Source organism: Oncorhynchus kisutch, linkage group LG25 (assembly GCF_002021735.2).
Source record: "Oncorhynchus kisutch isolate 150728-3 linkage group LG25, Okis_V2, whole genome shotgun sequence".
Taxonomy (NCBI): domain Eukaryota; kingdom Metazoa; phylum Chordata; class Actinopteri; order Salmoniformes; family Salmonidae; genus Oncorhynchus; species Oncorhynchus kisutch.
In genome coordinates, this window is record NC_034198.2 from 20,532,436 (window position 1) to 20,549,982 (window position 17,547).

General features: G+C 42.0%; 1 protein-coding gene and 1 non-coding gene across 2 annotated transcripts; one reads left to right on the forward strand and one right to left on the reverse strand.

Annotated features, from left to right (window-relative positions):
- Nucleotides 1–8,093: 8,093 nt before the first annotated feature.
- On the reverse strand, nucleotides 8,094–8,166 carry trnar-ccu (transfer RNA arginine (anticodon CCU)). The gene has a single exon. It is a non-coding gene; the product is annotated as a tRNA-Arg (tRNA).
- Nucleotides 8,167–8,444: 278 nt separating this feature from the next.
- cby1 (chibby 1, beta catenin antagonist) lies at nucleotides 8,445–16,709 on the forward strand. Its single transcript, XM_020460682.2, has 5 exons — nucleotides 8,445–8,712; nucleotides 8,942–9,048; nucleotides 9,748–9,853; nucleotides 9,982–10,094; nucleotides 16,273–16,709. The coding sequence occupies exons 2-5, from the start codon at nucleotides 8,971–8,973 to the stop codon at nucleotides 16,351–16,353; spliced, it is 378 nt and encodes a 125-aa protein (XP_020316271.1). The 5' UTR covers nucleotides 8,445–8,712; nucleotides 8,942–8,970; the 3' UTR covers nucleotides 16,354–16,709.
- The last annotated feature ends 838 nt before the right edge of the window (nucleotides 16,710–17,547 follow it).

Consider the following 17,547-nt stretch of genomic DNA (forward strand, 5'->3'; position numbering starts at 1 on the left):
CCTGGTGGCTGGTCTTAGGTTAAGAAGCCAGATGTGAAGGTCCTGGGCTGGCATGGCTACACGGTGGTATGCGGATGTGAGGCCGGTTGGACATACTGCCAAGTTCTCTAAAACAGCATTGGAGGTGGCTTATTTTAGAGAAATTATCATAAAATTATCTGGCAACAGCTCTGGTGGACATTCCTGCATTCAGCATGCCAATTGCACGCTGCCTCAAAACTTAAGTTACAAGCTTGGCACACCTGATTTTGGGGAGTTTCTCCCATTCTTTTCTGTAGATCCTCTGAATCTCTGTCAGGTTGAATGGGAGCGTTGGATGCACAACTATTTTCAGGTCTCTCCAGAGATTTTCAATCGGGTTCAAGTCTGGGCTCTGGCTGGGCCACTCAAGGACATTCAGAGACTAGTTCAATCTTGGTTTCATCAGACCAGAGAATCTTGTTTCTCATGGTCTGAGAGTCCTGTTACGGCTAGATGTTAGTGGGACGTTTCAACAACATCCGGTGAAATTGCAGAGCGCGAAATTCTAATTAAATTTTACTTTCATAAACTCACAAGTGCAATACACCAAATTAAAGTTTAGCTTCTTGTTAATCCAGCCACCATGTCAGATTTCAAAAAGGCTTTACGGCGAAAGCAAACCATGCAATTATCTGAGGATAGCACGCCATCATACAAACACATGACAATCATATTTCGACCACCCAGGCGACAGAAAACTCAGAAATAACTATATAATTCATGCCTTACCTTTGAAGATCTTCTTCTATTGGCACTCCAAAATGTCCCATAAACATCACAAATGGTCCTTTTGTTCGATAAATTCCATCGTTATATCCCCAAAATGTCAATTTATTTGGCGCATTTGATTCAGAAAAACACCGGTTCCAACTCGCCCAACATGACTACAACTTATCTAAAAAGTTACTTGTAAACTTGGTCCAAACATTTCAAACAACTTTCCTAATCCAACTTTAGGTATTTTAAAATGTAAATAATCGATACAATTTAAGACGGAATATACTGTGTTCAATAGCGGATAAAATGAAAGTGGAGCGAGCCCCAGATCGCGCGCCCCAAACAAAACAGTTCACTTGGCTCGACACCCAGAAAGGAAAGGGCTACTTCTTCATTACTCAAAAAGAAAAACATCAACCAATTTGTAAAGACTGTTGACATCTAGTGGAAACCATAGGAACTGCAACCAGATGCCTCAGAAATCTAGATTCCCATAGAATTGAAAACACAGTCACCTCAAAAAATGGTTTTCCTGAATGGTTTGTCCTCGGGGTTTCGCCTGCCAAATAAGTTCTGTTACACTCACAGACATAATTTTAAAAGTTTTAGAAACTTTAGAGTGTTTTCTATCCATATCTATCAATTATATGCATACCCTAGCTTCTGGGACTGAGTAGCAGGGAGTTTACTTTGGGCCTGCTTTTCATCCGGATGTGAAAATAGTTGCCCCCTAGCGCGAAGAGGTTTTAAGTGACTTTTGGCAAACTCCAAGTGAGCTATCATGGGCCTTTTCCTGAGGAGGGGCTTCCGTCTGGCCACTCTACCATATTGATTGGTTGGGTGCAGAGATGGTTGTCCTTCTGAATGGTTCTCCCATTTCCACAGAGGAACTCCAGAGCTCTGTCCGAGTGACCATTGGGTTCTTGGTCTCCTCCCTGAACAAAGGCCCTTTCCCTCGATTGCTCAGTTTGGCCAGGCGGCCAGCTCTAGGAAGAGTTTTGGTGGTTCCAAACTACTTCCATTTAAGAATGATGGAGGCCACTGTGATCTTGGGGGCCTTCAATACTGCAGAAATGTTTTGTGACTATTCCCCAGATCTGTGCCTCGACACAGTCCTGTCTGCTCTTGGACAATTCCTTCGATCTCATGGTTTGGTTTTTGCTCTGACATGCACTGTCAACTGTGGGACCTTATATAGACAGGTGTGTGCCTTTCCAAATCATGTCCAATCAATTGAATTTACCACAGGTGGATTCCAATCAAGTTGTTAAAACATCTCAAGGATGATCAATGGAAACAGGATGCACCTGAACTCAATTTCGAGTCTCCATAGCAAAGGGTCTGAATACTTACGTAAATAAGGTATTTTATTTGTATTTTATTTTTGGCAAAAAAATCTAAAAACCTGTTTTTGCTTTGTCATTATGGGGTGTTGTTTGTAGACTGATGAGGGAAATAATATATTTTAAATAAAGCCTGTAACAAAACAAAATGTGGAAAAAATCAAGGGGCCTGAATACTTTCCTAATGCACTGTATATCATTGCGGCAGACCCTGGGGGGCTGTGATGTTGAAGTGGCCCCAGGAGAACGGAAGCAGGCCCCCAGGAGTGGTGAACGGAAGCAGGCTCCGCTGTTAACTGAGGGCCAGGTGGAAGTCAGTTTACCTAGGAGAGGGAAGGCGAGAGAGAGAATTAAAAGTGCCCATTTGTTTTACTTGAATGTTACTCTAGTATTGTGATGCACTGAAAGACTCTAAATTGTGCCATCATGTTCCCTTTGATATTCTTAATTTATGAGTGAATGAATGAATGAATGTCTGGACTGGGCATGGTGATATTTGAACCTCAACCTTTTCAGACTCAGGTTGTTGCGACAGCAGATGGTTTTACAAGAATGGCCCTTGGAGTACGGGTCTTTCCTGTAGTCTGGAGACACAGTTCAAAAGCACTGAGTTCAGAAGTTAGAACAGCAGACATGACAATACAGTACATCCACTCATATAAATGATCTATCTTCCTCGTGAGGTTGAATAATTGAATCTCTATCTGAATTCTCATTCTAATTATAGGGATAGTTTGAGCAGACCGGAATGAAAGGCTAGTTTTTTCCAGACAGATTACAGCTGCAGCAAAAGCCTACAGACACTACAGGCCTGGTGTTACGTGCATCTGCCTAAGTATAAATGGACTAGCGTTACCAACCCAAGTCTGATAAAAAAGAATATACTGTAGCAGCACTCACTGTTGTATCTCATGATGTGCTTGAGGGAGGCGAGGTCTTTAACCCTGGCCTGGTCCCTGGGGAAGATCTTGGCTCATGGACAGAGATCGTAGGAGAGGTCCTCCCCATGCTTCCTCCACATCACCCCATAGCCACTCAGGTTTTAGAAACTTTTAGAAACTTTAGAGTGTTTTCTATCCATATCTATCAATTATATGCATACCCTAGCTTCTGGGACTGAGTAGCAGGGAGTTTACTTTGGGCCTGCTTTTCATCCGGATGTGAAAATAGTTGCCCCCTAGCGCGAAGAGGTTTTAAGTGACTTTTGGCAAACTCCAAGTGAGCTATCATGGGCCTTTTCCTGAGGAGGGGCTTCCGTCTGGCCACTCTACCATATTGATTGGTTGGGTGCAGAGATGGTTGTCCTTCTGAATGGTTCTCCTATTTCCACAGAGGAACTCCAGAGCTCTGTCCGAGTGACCATTGGGTTCTTGGTCTCCTCCCTGAACAAAGGCCCTTTCCCTCGATTGCTCAGTTTGGCCAGGCGGCCAGCTCTAGGAAGAGTTTTGGTGGTTCCAAACTACTTCCATTTAAGAATGATGGAGGCCACTGTGATCTTGGGGGCCTTCAATACTGCAGAAATGTTTTGTGACTATTCCCCAGATCTGTGCCTCGACACAGTCCTGTCTGCTCTTGGACAATTCCTTCGATCTCATGGTTTGGTTTTTGCTCTGACATGCACTGTCAACTGTGGGACCTTATATAGACAGGTGTGTGCCTTTCCAAATCATGTCCAATCAATTGAATTTACCACAGGTGGATTCCAATCAAGTTGTTAAAACATCTCAAGGATGATCAATGGAAACAGGATGCACCTGAACTCAATTTCGAGTCTCCATAGCAAAGGGTCTGAATACTTACGTAAATAAGGTATTTTATTTGTATTTTATTTTTGGCAAAAAAATCTAAAAACCTGTTTTTGCTTTGTCATTATGGGGTGTTGTTTGTAGACTGATGAGGGAAATAATATATTTTAAATAAAGCCTGTAACAAAACAAAATGTGGAAAAAATCAAGGGGCCTGAATACTTTCCTAATGCACTGTATATCATTGCGGCAGACCCTGGGGGGCTGTGATGTTGAAGTGGCCCCAGGAGAACGGAAGCAGGCCCCCAGGAGTGGTGAACGGAAGCAGGCTCCGCTGTTAACTGAGGGCCAGGTGGAAGTCAGTTTACCTAGGAGAGGGAAGGCGAGAGAGAGAATTAAAAGTGCCCATTTGTTTTACTTGAATGTTACTCTAGTATTGTGATGCACTGAAAGACTCTAAATTGTGCCATCATGTTCCCTTTGATATTCTTAATTTATGAGTGAATGAATGAATGAATGTCTGGACTGGGCATGGTGATATTTGAACCTCAACCTTTTCAGACTCAGGTTGTTGCGACAGCAGATGGTTTTACAAGAATGGCCCTTGGAGTACGGGTCTTTCCTGTAGTCTGGAGACACAGTTCAAAAGCACTGAGTTCAGAAGTTAGAACAGCAGACATGACAATACAGTACATCCACTCATATAAATGATCTATCTTCCTCGTGAGGTTGAATAATTGAATCTCTATCTGAATTCTCATTCTAATTATAGGGATAGTTTGAGCAGACCGGAATGAAAGGCTAGTTTTTTCCAGACAGATTACAGCTGCAGCAAAAGCCTACAGACACTACAGGCCTGGTGTTACGTGCATCTGCCTAAGTATAAATGGACTAGCGTTACCAACCCAAGTCTGATAAAAAAGAATATACTGTAGCAGCACTCACTGTTGTATCTCATGATGTGCTTGAGGGAGGCGAGGTCTTTAACCCTGGCCTGGTCCCTGGGGAAGATCTTGGCTCATGGACAGAGATCGTAGGAGAGGTCCTCCCCATGCTTCCTCCACATCACCCCATAGCCACTCAGGTTGTAGATGTCTTCATGGAAGGACACGTTGTAGGATGGTTAGTAGTCTGGTGGAGGGACCAGGGGATAGGCAATAATAATGTAGAAAGGGTGACGTAGGGACATATCAGATGCTGAAAGACAGATTTATAAATGAATAAATCTGTCAATGAATCAGTGTCATACAACTATTGGTACCCAGCTGACATGGGCTTATAGGACACTATTATTTCTTGAAGTAATATGCACACAAAACATAATTTTATTTTACAATATAAATGCATAGATAGAATCATGGCAAGTACAGCTGCCATTTAATCACATTATACAAACAATACATTTCTCCTACTCCCCAGGCTTAGAAATTAAATTGAGCAAGATATCAGTTTGCCATTCATATAATTAAATTTGGGGGAAGCATATGAAGTTCATTCCAATAAGATTTTATTAATCCCAGAGGGTCAATTAGCATGGCATAAAACCCATCAGATACCACCAGTTTAGCTTTGTATAATTCAAAGGACTGACATGACTGTCTTTTACTCTGTCGCAGGGCCTGTGTCTGGTCAGAGTGTAACGTCAGCCCTGGTATCTACTCCAACACTGTCCGAGCCCCGGACCTTATATTCCCTACCAACGACACCCTGCTCAGGTCAAACACTGGTTGTTATAGGTTCCTGAGGAGGGAGGGAGTGGGGGAGGGCAGGAGGGAAAATGTAATTGTGTTATTAGTTGTGGTAACTTGGTTTGTTGTTTATTATCTACTGGTTATTACAAGTCCTTGAAAGACAGGAGAAACTAGTCACCTCCTTAAATACAGCATGTAATGGCATGGGACTGTGGGGAACACATGCACTAAACTGGAGCATGTGGATACCCATAAAAAGTCAAGAGGGTATTTTGAATTAGGCACTGATGAGCAGAGTTCGCACATATATGATCATGTACACATCTCAGGTGTCAGTCAGAGTGTACTTTCTGGTTATTTTAGGTTCCAGAGACAGAGAGGTTATGGTCAGTCAGTCCCCTCAGTGAGAACCGGCTGTACTGTTCCTCCTAAGCAACACGTTATGTTGTCTCCTGCTGCAGTGGCTCTATTAACAGAGACCGATTACAGTACAGCACAGAGAACATGATAGCTCAGTCATCTGTGGTCAGGGCCTTAGGCGATACATCACAAATCTGGTCAGTACCGTACTCTACCATTTATCATACTATGCAGCAATCAATTCAAGACCAACTATTTAGAGTTATTTCACAGAAATAATGTAATCATTAACATGTACAGTAGCACACAAATCACAAGAGCTATCCCCACACCTCACCACACCACACCTAAATACAAGCTCATAGGATATTCAGTATAGCCTTTCATCCCTTTCACCATAGTGTAGGGAGAAGAGAAGGTGGGCTAATGGCAAGGACATATGTGGGGTGTAACATTCCTAGCACCACATTGGAATTAAACATGTCATTACAATGTAGAAGGTTTCAGTCCCAAAGAGACTGTGGTAAGCCTGTGCACAGGCTTAGGAAAAGAGGGATTCAATTCCTAGCACCCGGAGTGTATTTTAGTCCTTTTTAATGTAGCGGGTTTCTGCACTGAGAGTGAGATAACATTCCCTACTTAGCTCTAAAAATAGCACTTTTAAGCCACTTCAGTTTTAATGGTGGTGGGGCCTGAAAGAGAATTTGTATGACAAGGAACAGGGATGATGGCAAATCTTCGATAACGACATCACTTAACCTCCTTGACTTGAAAATGAGAAACCAGGCTACCAGTTTATGCACCTTCCGGTGCAGTTGCATGTTTCATGTGCTGAAATAAAAGAGCCTAGAAATGCTCCATATGCACAAAAAGCTTATTTCTCTCAAATTTTGTGCACAAATTTGTTCCCTGTTACTGAAAATGTCTCCTTTGCCAAAATAATCCATCCACCTAACAGGTGGGACATATCAAAATGCTGATTAAACAGTATGATCATTACATAGGTCCACCTTGTGCTGAGGACAATAAAAGGACACTAAAATGTGCAGTTTTGTTAGACAACACAATGCCACAGATGTCTCTAGTTTTGAGGGAGCGTGCAATTGGCATGCTGACTGCAGGAATGTCCACCAGAGCTGTTCCCAGACCGTGTGTATGGTGTTGTGTGAGTGAGCGGTTTGCTGAGGTCAACGTTGTGAACAGAGTGCCCCATGATAGCGTGGGGTTATCGTATGGGTAGGCATAAGCTATGGAAAACGAACACAATTGCATTTTATCAATGGCAATTTGAATGCACCGTGACGAGATCCTGTCTGGCATTGTCGTGCCATTCATCTGCCGCCATCACCTCATGTTTCAGCATGATAATGCAGGGCCCCCTATCTTCAAGGATCTGTACACAATTCCTGGAAGCTGAATATGTCCCAGTTGTTCCATGGTCATAATAGTTACCAGAAGTCACCCATTGAGCACGTTTGGGATGCTCTGGATCAATGGGTACGACAGCGTGTTCTAGTTTCCACCAATATCTAGCAACTTCGCACTTCGTCATGCTGAAAGACTCAGCCACGTTTCATCTTCAATGCCCTTGCTGATGGTAGGCTTTGTTACTTTGGTCCCAGCTCTCTGCAGGTCATTCACTAGGTCCCCCCGTGTGGTTCTGCGAATAAAGGGCAGAGCGGGTCGGTTAGATACATACAGGACCTGAGTTGGTTCAGAGTTTGTTTTGATATTTCAACCTGCATGTCCTGATCCCGTCTGGGGTGGGTGGACAAAATCAACATGTACACGTGGATTCATGCGTGCATGTGGTCTGTTCAGCATGTTACACCGTACCCAAACCGGCTGTGCGAGATGGGAGAGGCAGGATTTGCACCTCTCGTACAGTGTCACAAATAGAACTGACTTCTATTTTATCGCTTGCAAAGCAGACGCTCCTTGGCGCGCGCGAGCAGTGTGGGTGCAATGATTGAATAACTTGTGTACATTTATTTTGCCACGAGCGGCATGGTCAGCAATGAGGCTACATGAGATTGATCCTTTGTAGGATGACTTTGGCTGCACATTTCCAACTATAATCCTTGTAAATTTGATAAGATTCATAATGTGTGTATATATATATCAATGTACGTTTTTAAGCTATTTGCTATGTTGATAATAAACATTGTATTTAGTTGTTGACACGGCTTTGAACAATTCAATGGACAAAAATTATTCACCCCAGATGGGACTCGAACCCACAATCCCTGGCTTAGGAGGCCAGTGCCTTATCCATTAGGCCACTGGGGCTAGTTGTGAAATGGGCGGGGTTAGGCCATTATCAAATTAATATTCGTGATAACCACGGAAAGTGTAGTGACAGTGATGGGAACGACTTTTTGTATCGGATGATAAATCTGTTAAATCGAGTAATGAATGATACACAGCGAACTATTTATCGAGGATAATAGTTAGATCGAAGCTTTCTGTAAACAACCACAAAGTGACGCTATCACCATGGTGATACATTCACATTGACAGACTATTCCACTTAAACTCAACAGCAGGGGTATTGATCAAGTTTTTACATTATTACAAGGATCAAACCGAGACTTTGTCATATTATATAGAATCGAATTGTATGTAGTTAAAGTAAACAATCATAACATTGTAACATTATTTGATATCATCCAACTCAAATGCTGTGCTGCCGTTTGTAGATTCTTCCATTATTACCCGGTTGGGGCAAAATGGATCTTGCGCAGTAACCTGCATGTGTGTAAAAAGCAGGTAAAAATAACCTAGCTGGGCGAAAAAGAGAAGGGAAGCCTCTGCTAACCAATGATAAGGAATAAGGTAAATATTAGCGCTGTACAGTAGCAGATTAAGCTAGCTACTTCATCAAAACAGCAAAGATAGTGGTGTAACGTTAGCTGTTGGTAGCCTTGGCTAGCTGACAATGCTATTAGTCCTAGCTATCGCGCTGCGTAGCTAGTTAACGCTACTTGATTATTTCTAAAGCTGCAAAGTAAAAAGTTATGAATCCAACATTAAACTTCCACAAACTCTGTTTGTCTCACTTCAGAGCTATCTATAACGCCGCTGATTAAGAAGATGCCGTTTTTTGGAAACACCTTCAGTCCAAAGAAAACCCCTCCTCGCAAGTCTGTTTCTCTCTCCAATCTGCACACGGTGAGTTGATCGAATTCCCCTGTAATCCGCAAACACACTCTTGTGTACCAGAGCAGGGTTTCCCACACTTGGTCCTGGGCTGGGGCCACCCCTGGGTGCACGTTTAGTTTTTTGCCATAGCTTTATACAGCTGATTCAAATAATCAAAGCTGGATGATAAATTGGTTATTTGAATCAACTATGGGGGGAGTGTCTGAGTTTAGGAAACCCTGCTATAGAGTATTACACCACAGTATGTGTCATAATACCCTTAACCTAGCGATCAAATACGCAAATGGTTCCAATCGTTTTTCCACCATTCAGTTTTCCCGTAGGACATTTTTTTAGAAACATTTAGAATAAGGACTTAAGTGAAATAAGTGACTTAACAATATATTCGGCTGTATTTACCCCCTCAAATCTGAGAGTAAATGGACTTGAATATAAAAGTAACTTTGTCCAAGAAAGATTGACAAGGTTATCAACACCTCATGCCAGGGTAAGCCTACATGAGAAACAGCCCTTATTTTAAGTGTTTCTAAAATCTCCTATGGGGAAAAATGAAAGGTGCCAAAACGATTGGATCCATTTCCCTGTTTGATCGATAGATTGTATAAGTATTATGACACCTCCACTGTGGAGCTCTATGTGCATCTGTTGTTGGTTATCTGAAGTTAGTCTGTGTAATCACCCCGTTGTTGGGTCATTTGTTGGGTCTAGTTGGATCGGTCTACGAGGGAAATAGAGTTGGGTCTTGAATATGGAGCCCCTGTCATGAACATCGGGGGGCAGAGCTTGAAATTTGAAGAGGGACAATGGATTGCAGGTAACTGATCTTCACTTAAATGCAGTAGAAAACTGCACTAACTGCACTGCTACTGTAAGAAGTCTGATCTATCTGATCCCCACTGATCCTTTTTGTTTTTCTTCATGTGTTTTGTTTCTTGCCCCCAGAGTCTGGAGGGAATGCATCAGGGAAGGAGGTGCAGAGACTAAAAAAGAGGAACTTACAGCTTGAAGAGGAGAACAACCTACTGAGGCTGAAGATTGACCTCCTGTTGGACATGGTGAGTTATCATCAGCCATACAGTTGCAGGTTGAATAAGGGACTCCTTTTTTATCCTCAGTCACTATTCACGTCATAAACAAGTACAACAGACACGTTGGGGGTTAACAACTGCCCTTTACTGTCTGCGCCCATACACCAATGCCCAGATTTACTTAGTTATTACTTTTTTTAAACCTAATTGGTAGTAGTTACAGTCTTGTCTCATCGCTGCAACTCCCGTACGGACTGAGGAGAGGCGAAGGTCGAGAGCCATGCGTCCTCCGAAACACAACCCAACCTATCCGCACTGCTTCTTGACACAATGCACATCCAACCCGGAAGCCAGCCGCACAAATGTGTCAGAGGAAACACCGTACACCTGGCGACCTGGTCAGCGTGCACTGCACCCGGCCCGCCACAGGAGTTGCTAGTGCACGATAAGACAAGGATATCCCTCCCGGCCAAACGCTCCCTAACCTGGACGACGCTGGGCCAATTGTGCGTCGCCTCCCGGTCGCGGCCGACAGAGCCTGGGCTCGAACCAAGAATCTGGCGCCACCCAGGAGGCCACTTAGTTATTACTTAAACATAGTTGGCTTACATTGTTGTTTTTATTAATGCTTGAACAGTCGCTAAGATTATATTTGTTTGTGATTGTTGCGAAATACCTATTTGGATGCAACATTCTATGTTAGAAATAGGCTGTAGCAAAGCTAGCCAAAGAGCCATTTTACTGGTTGAAGTGTTTTTTAAGTACACTGAACAAAAATCTAAATGCAACATGTAAAGTGTTGGTCCAATGCAGGGCCTAACATTTTGGCATTGGCAGGTAAGATGTCTATTTCACCAGCCACGATTGGAGGGTGGTCAAATCAAATCACCCTGAGCCCTGAGCCCGTCACCCTGAGCCCGTCTACTTTGTTGTCTACTTTGAGTAATATAATCGGAAACGGTGGATGGTGTGCATGCCTCTTGAGTCGGACTAGAAGTCCAGTCCGAATACCTTTTCTCCGCCGGCAACGTCTTGGAGCAGTTAAAGGGATAAGTTCAATTGGGGGGTATGAACAAAGAATCCAATTTGGGAAAGTCGTATTTCTGGTCGGAATGCTGGTGAGTTACCGCCTCTCTGATATCCAAAAGTTCTTTCCAGCTGTATTTAATAACGCAAAAAAACGTTCTGGGCTAATTATGTAGGTATATATATCTATATATATATAATTAAAGTCTACTGAAGTGAGACTTTTTTGGCTATTTACATTGTTCTGTTCACAAGCTAGGTTGTTTTTCCATGTTAGAGTTTAAACTGTTGGGAAGAGAAGACCATGCTTCTACTAGGTAGATTCAATCTCACCGGCACAAAAATGAAGTCAAGTTAGCACGGTAACCCTTAAAGGGACTGGTGAACATTTTTGTCTCATCTGTGATAGACTCACAAAACATGAAATTAAACAAAATACCACACTACTTCTTACTAGTAATACATTTGTTTTAGAAACATTACAAAGCATGCTCATCTGTTTTTTTTGTGTTGGTGTAATTTTAGCAGAACAAAAATATTTGGGCTGGTAAAAAAACCTGAGTGGCTGATAGATTTGTTTTTTAATCTACTTGCCACAGTGGCTGGTGGACCAAAAATGACATTTTATGCCCTGGTCCCATGTTTCATGTGCTGAAATAAAAGATCCCAGAAATGGTCCATACACACAAAAAGCTTATTTCTCTCAAATTTGGTGCACAAATTTGTTTATATTTGTGTTTGTCAAGATAATCCATCCACCTGACAGGTGTGATCATTGGTGTGCGAGTGTGTAGAGTCACCCACTCGCATGCAAGCTGCTGCTACTCTGTTTATCTTATATCCTGATGCCTAGTCATCTTACCCCTATACATATCTACCTCCATCACACCAGCATCCCTGCACATTGTAAATATGGTACTGGAACTGACCCTGTATTTAGTATGCTTGCTTACTTGTTGTGTGTTTCATTTCTTTTTTTCTTTTTTCTAGTAATACATTGTTATTGATTATTGCATTGTTGGGTTTTGAGTTTGCAAGGAAGGCATTTCACTGTACTTGTGCATGTGATATTGAAACTTAAGACATCTGTGGCATTGTGCTGTGTGACACAACTGCACATTTTAGAGTGGCCTTTTATTGTTCCAAGCACAAGGTGCATCTGTGTAATGATCACATTGTTTAATTGGCTTCTTTGACAGTCCATCTACCTGACAGGTGTGGCATATCTTGGCAAAGATTCAGCGCCTCAGTACAAGTAGGCATAGTGGAGCCCCCTTTGGCCTGGTATGAATGGACGGCGCCTCTGACGAGTAACCAGCTATATCCTTATTTAGTTTGTGGGCAGTTAGACATCGATGGGGGCACAGTTAAGTAGCTTACAATGCGTAGACTTATATTTAAATCATACCTGGCTCGCAAATCTTTAGAAATGGTAGGAACAATTGTAAATTAGGACTCCACGTGAAAAAGGTTACTGACCCCCTGCTATAAACTACTGTATATGAAGCCACCCTTGTGGCTTCCGGTCTGCATTATTCACCAGGGAAGAGAAACATTTAGTGAATATTGAAGCGTTGTATCAACAAGGCAGCTCAGACAATATTCATTGTAACAGTATCCAACGAGGGGGCGGCTCGCTCAGATTTTTCCACCTGCCAGCTAGTCTGATAGTGCAACTACTGCGTAGGAAACACAATATCTGGGTGCTGATTTACATATATTTTAAAACTGCCATAAATCCACACTACAGCTAAATAACCTAGCAATGTTTAATGATCTTGCCAGCCGGATTGATCTGTAAGAATATCACATTTTAATTTAGAAAGATGGACGACCAAGATTGATGGAGTGAGCGGTGGGTAGGGATTAGGGATGTAGGCAGAGGATGAGGATGAAGTAGGTCAACAGCCAAAAAAGTTAGCCCAACTAAGAAATCATTAATGATTTTCATTATCACAATTAGGCCTATCATTCTGTAACTGCATGACAATGAACATTTATTATAGCAATGCAAACTGGCACGGTTTCTGCTTTCTAAAAGTGAGACAAAAGGCGCACAGGCAGCTGCTTTCAAATCAAATGTTATTTGTCACATACACTTTAGTTAGCAGATGTTAATGCGAGTGTAGCGCAATGCTTTTGCTTCTAGTTCCGACAGTACAGTAATATCGAACAAGTAATCTACCAATTCCCCAACAACCACCTAATTAATACACACAAATCTAAAAGGGTGAATGAGAATATGTACATATAAGTATATGGATGAGCGATGGCCGAGCGGCATAGGCAAGGTGCAATAGATGGTATAAATGCAGTATATACATGTGATATGAGTAATGTAAGTTATGTAAACATTATTAAAGTGGCATTATTTAGAGTGCATTGTATAAAGTAACTAGTGATCCGTTTATTAAAGTGGCCAGTGATTGGGTCTCAATGTAGGCAGCAGCCTCTCTGAGTTAGTGATGGCTGTTTAGCAGTCTGATGGCCTTGAGATAGAAGCTGTTTTTCAATCTCTCGGTCCCAGCTTTGATGCACCTGTACTGACCTCGCCTTCTGGATGGTAGTGGTGTGAACATGCAGTGGCTTGGGTGGTTGATGTCCTTGATGATCCTTTTGGCCTTCTTGTGACATCGGGTGCTGTAGGTGTCATGGAGGGCAGGTAGTTTGCCCCAGGTGATGCATGCAGACCGCACCACCCTCTGGAGAGCCTTGCGGTTGAGGGCGGTGCATTCGCCGTACCAGGCTGTGATACAGCCCGACAGGATGCTCTCGATTGCGCATCTGTAAAAGTTTGTCAGTGTTTTGGGTGACAAGCCAAATTTGTTCAGCCTCCTGACTGTGTGGGTGGACCATTTTCAGTTTGTCTCTAATGTGTACGCCTAGGAACTTTAACTTTCCACCTTCTCGACTGCTGTCCCTTCGATGTGGATAAGGGGGTGCTCCCTTCCTGAAGTCCACGATCATCTCCTTTTGTTGACGTTGAGTGAGAGGTTGTTTTCCTGACACCACACTCCGAGTGCCCTCACCTCCTCCCTGTAGGAGTTATTGGATTTTTACGAAATATCTTTCAAAGACAGGGTCCTGAAAAAGGGCTGTTTCTTTCTTTTGCTTATTTTTTTGTTGTTGCCTACTTTACATTTTTGGTATTGAGCTAGGGTATGCAATACCCAAATGATGCCTCTAATGAGAACTCCCCCATGTTTTCCTCCACGGTGGCCAAATCGTGAATAGCAACTCCGAGTATAGGCCATTGGAGATCTTCATAGGAGCCTTTAATGTCCAGGTAGCAGATAATGAACCATAACAGATATTTATGTAGTTGGTGCTGTATATGAACTAATATTAAGGGGTCTAAATTCATGAAGTATTTAGACCCCTTGACTTTTTCCACATTTTGTTACATTACAGCCTTACTCTAAAATGGATTAAATCATGTTTTCCCTCATTAGTCTACACACAATACCTCATATTGACAATATTGAGTGATGGTTAGCAAGCCAACAGCAGATGAAACAGAAAATGAATTCTCTCCTCGCTCTCCCTGGTTTTAGCTTCACATCTAGCTGACTAGGTTTAGGATATTTACTAGCCCATACCAGTGTCAAACTTAGCTGTGTTATCGACATATTGCAGGATACTAACAAAATCTAGCTCACTTATTTTGCTAGGGGAAAACAAATGGCCACAAATTCATTCAGAAATGGAGGAAGAGGATAGCTAGCTATAGCAAACTAATATTAGCAGCTGCCTCTTCAACAAGAAGTAACCGTGACAACATTAATCCTAAAATGTAAATTTAAAAAACTTTCCCAATGAGCACAATCCACTCCTCCAGAGAAGGCATGGCTCTGGGGCATCTCCAAAATGTCAATTCGGATGAACCCACAATCGGCAAGCTTTATAGAAAACTCCCCTATAGCCACAAAATGGCAAAATTATCGCAACGTGCAGCCTCCACAATCACCAACACTACTCTTTCCCATAGTACAAGGCAATCTATAGTATGACAGCATCAGCAGTTAGCGACCAACAGCTGGCAGACATGTCTACAGAGGGCGCCTCGAGCTCCAATGAAACATCGCAGGAGCTCGAAGCCTAAGATTTTCACTGTACCCTGCAATCACATTTACATTTTAGTCATTTAGCAGACACACTTGTCCAGAGCGACTTACAGGAGCAATGATGGTTAAGTGCATTGCTCAAAGGCACGTCGACAGATTGTTCACCTAGTCGTCTTTGGGATTCAAACCAATGACCTTTCAGTTACTGGCTCAACGTTCTTAACCGCTAGGCTACCTGCAACCCTGTACATGTGACTATTAAACAATCTGAATCATTGTTATTTAGATGAAAGCTGTGAGCTAAATGCAATATAGCAAGCAAACATTAGCATAGAGGTAGCAAGCTAACTCTTTCACTTACCAGGTTGATTTACATGCTCACTGAAGCCCATGATAATGCTTGGGCGCTGCTGGTGGTGCTGGCTGTTTGAGATGCTTTAGAAGCCACATTGATGTAGGGACAGCATCCACTTTGAGAAGCAACTTCTTGCTTCAGCACTCCTTCCATTGTTTATAGCGGTGGAAGTTTTCAGGGATGAAATGTGCCCTGCAGAGGGACGAGTAGACGCCAATTTGCCCGCTACATTATAATAATTGATTAAAGAGTTTAATTTGGTAATGTTTTTCTTGGCGTTCTCTAAATTAAAATTATATGTGTTTTTGGCAGTGAGAAATAAGTGCTACACCCCCTTTTAAAATCCTTAAGACTCTATTGATGTACCCGTGCGTCAATCTAATGAACATAATACAAAAATCCCCATCAAAATCTGTCAGTTTGCATTGGCTGAGTCTCAATCCACCGCGTCCGCCAATGTCGCCCTTCCACAGCTGGGGTGAAAAGTGGCAGAGCTACAGCGGTGTTTGTCTTTTTTGCCATTTTATGAATGTGTTATTCAATGTGTTTCTTTGGGCTATAGTAGTAAAGTCCAAATTCAATATTTTATCAAATTATAAAAATAAAACAAATTACCTTAAAGGGTCCTAAAATTCTAAATCCAATAGCTAAAGGATCCATGGTATGACCATCTGAAAACAACTCTGTGTTAACTTAGTTAAAAATATAAACAACGGCTTACAATATTAGAGGTTAAGTAACCGATTTCCTTTCCCTTAAGTTGTCAGAAACCACTGCAGAGTCTCACCTGATGGAGAAGGAACTGGAGGAGGTGAAAAATCACAGCCGAAGGAAGAAGTGATGAATAGAAAACTGAAGACGGGTTTCCCAGTGACACTGGGAATTAATTAAGGGGATAGATAAGGGATGGTGATGGATGGCAGTGTTAGTGACCAACTGCTGTAAAATTAGACTGTTATATGGATTTTAAATCATTGAAGGTATGAGAGTTTAAATGTGCCCTATCCTTTTATAAAAATGAATTTCTTTGATTCATTAATTTTTGTAAGCATTATCGTATCAGTGCTGAACTATTTTAGAATACTATGATTTATATTCAACGTCCTCTGTGTGTGTGTGTGTATGGGTTTGGCAGCTGTGTGTATTAGAATATTTGTTTTCATATCCTTTCTACTCTATTAAAAGGTTTTAACTACATTTCATAAAGTTATGTTTTGTTTGCATACATGTCTGTATTAGTATGCAAGTGCCCATACTAATGCAAGCTTAGACCAACGTCTGATGATAAAACTGGCAAGAATGTGAGGGGGGAGGCAGAAGGATGCTCTGGATTGTGGAGGTTACAAATTCAACAGGTCTCCATCTTCAAAACTGTATCACTGGATATTTCTACCATCTCTTGGATCCCTGTGGTTTTCTGTCACAGGTCAGGTGAGATTGTTATTACAATGTAACTGCTAGAATGTTGTTACACCAGATGTTGAATGTGAGGAATGTCATTAGAGGTAGGCTATTTAATTCTGTAGCTGAAAAACAAGCTGGTTTCAGTGATCTCAGCAGATTCCTCCAGCAGTTTACTTCATTATACATACTGCATCCTATTATTCAGCTAAAATTATTTACTGTACCATTCCTGTAATGTTTTTGCCATGTGTTTAACAATGTCAAATCCAATGTTATTTGTCACATGTGCTGAATACAACAGGGTTAGACCTTAGAGCGAAATGCTTACTTACAAGCCCTTAACCAAAAATGCAGTTTTAAGAAAAATACCCCCCAAAATAAAACAATTAATTTGAGCGCAGCAGTAAAATAACAATAGCGAGGCTATATTACAGGGGGTACCGATACAAAGCCAATGTGTGGGGGCACAGGTTAGTCGAGGTAATTGAGGTCATTTGTACATGTAGGTAGAGTTATTAAAGTGACTATGCATAGATAATAACAGAGAGCAGTAGTGTAAAAGAGGGTACGGGGGGCAATGCAAATAGTCTGGGGAGCCATTTGATTAGATGTTCAGGAGGCTTATGGCTTG

What these genes read in the sequence shown, in the direction of transcription:
- cby1 (XM_020460682.2), top strand. Translation starts at nt 8,971, where the DNA reads ATGCCGTTTTTTGGAAACACCTTCAGTCCAAAGAAAACCCCTCCTCGC. An exon ending in CTCTCTCCAATCTGCACACG is followed by an intron (nt 9,049 to 9,747) that starts GTGAGTTGATCG and finishes TGTTGGGTCTAG; the next exon opens with TTGGATCGGTCTACGAGGGA. An exon ending in TTGACCTCCTGTTGGACATG is followed by an intron (nt 10,095 to 16,272) that starts GTGAGTTATCAT and finishes CTTTCCCTTAAG; the next exon opens with TTGTCAGAAACCACTGCAGA.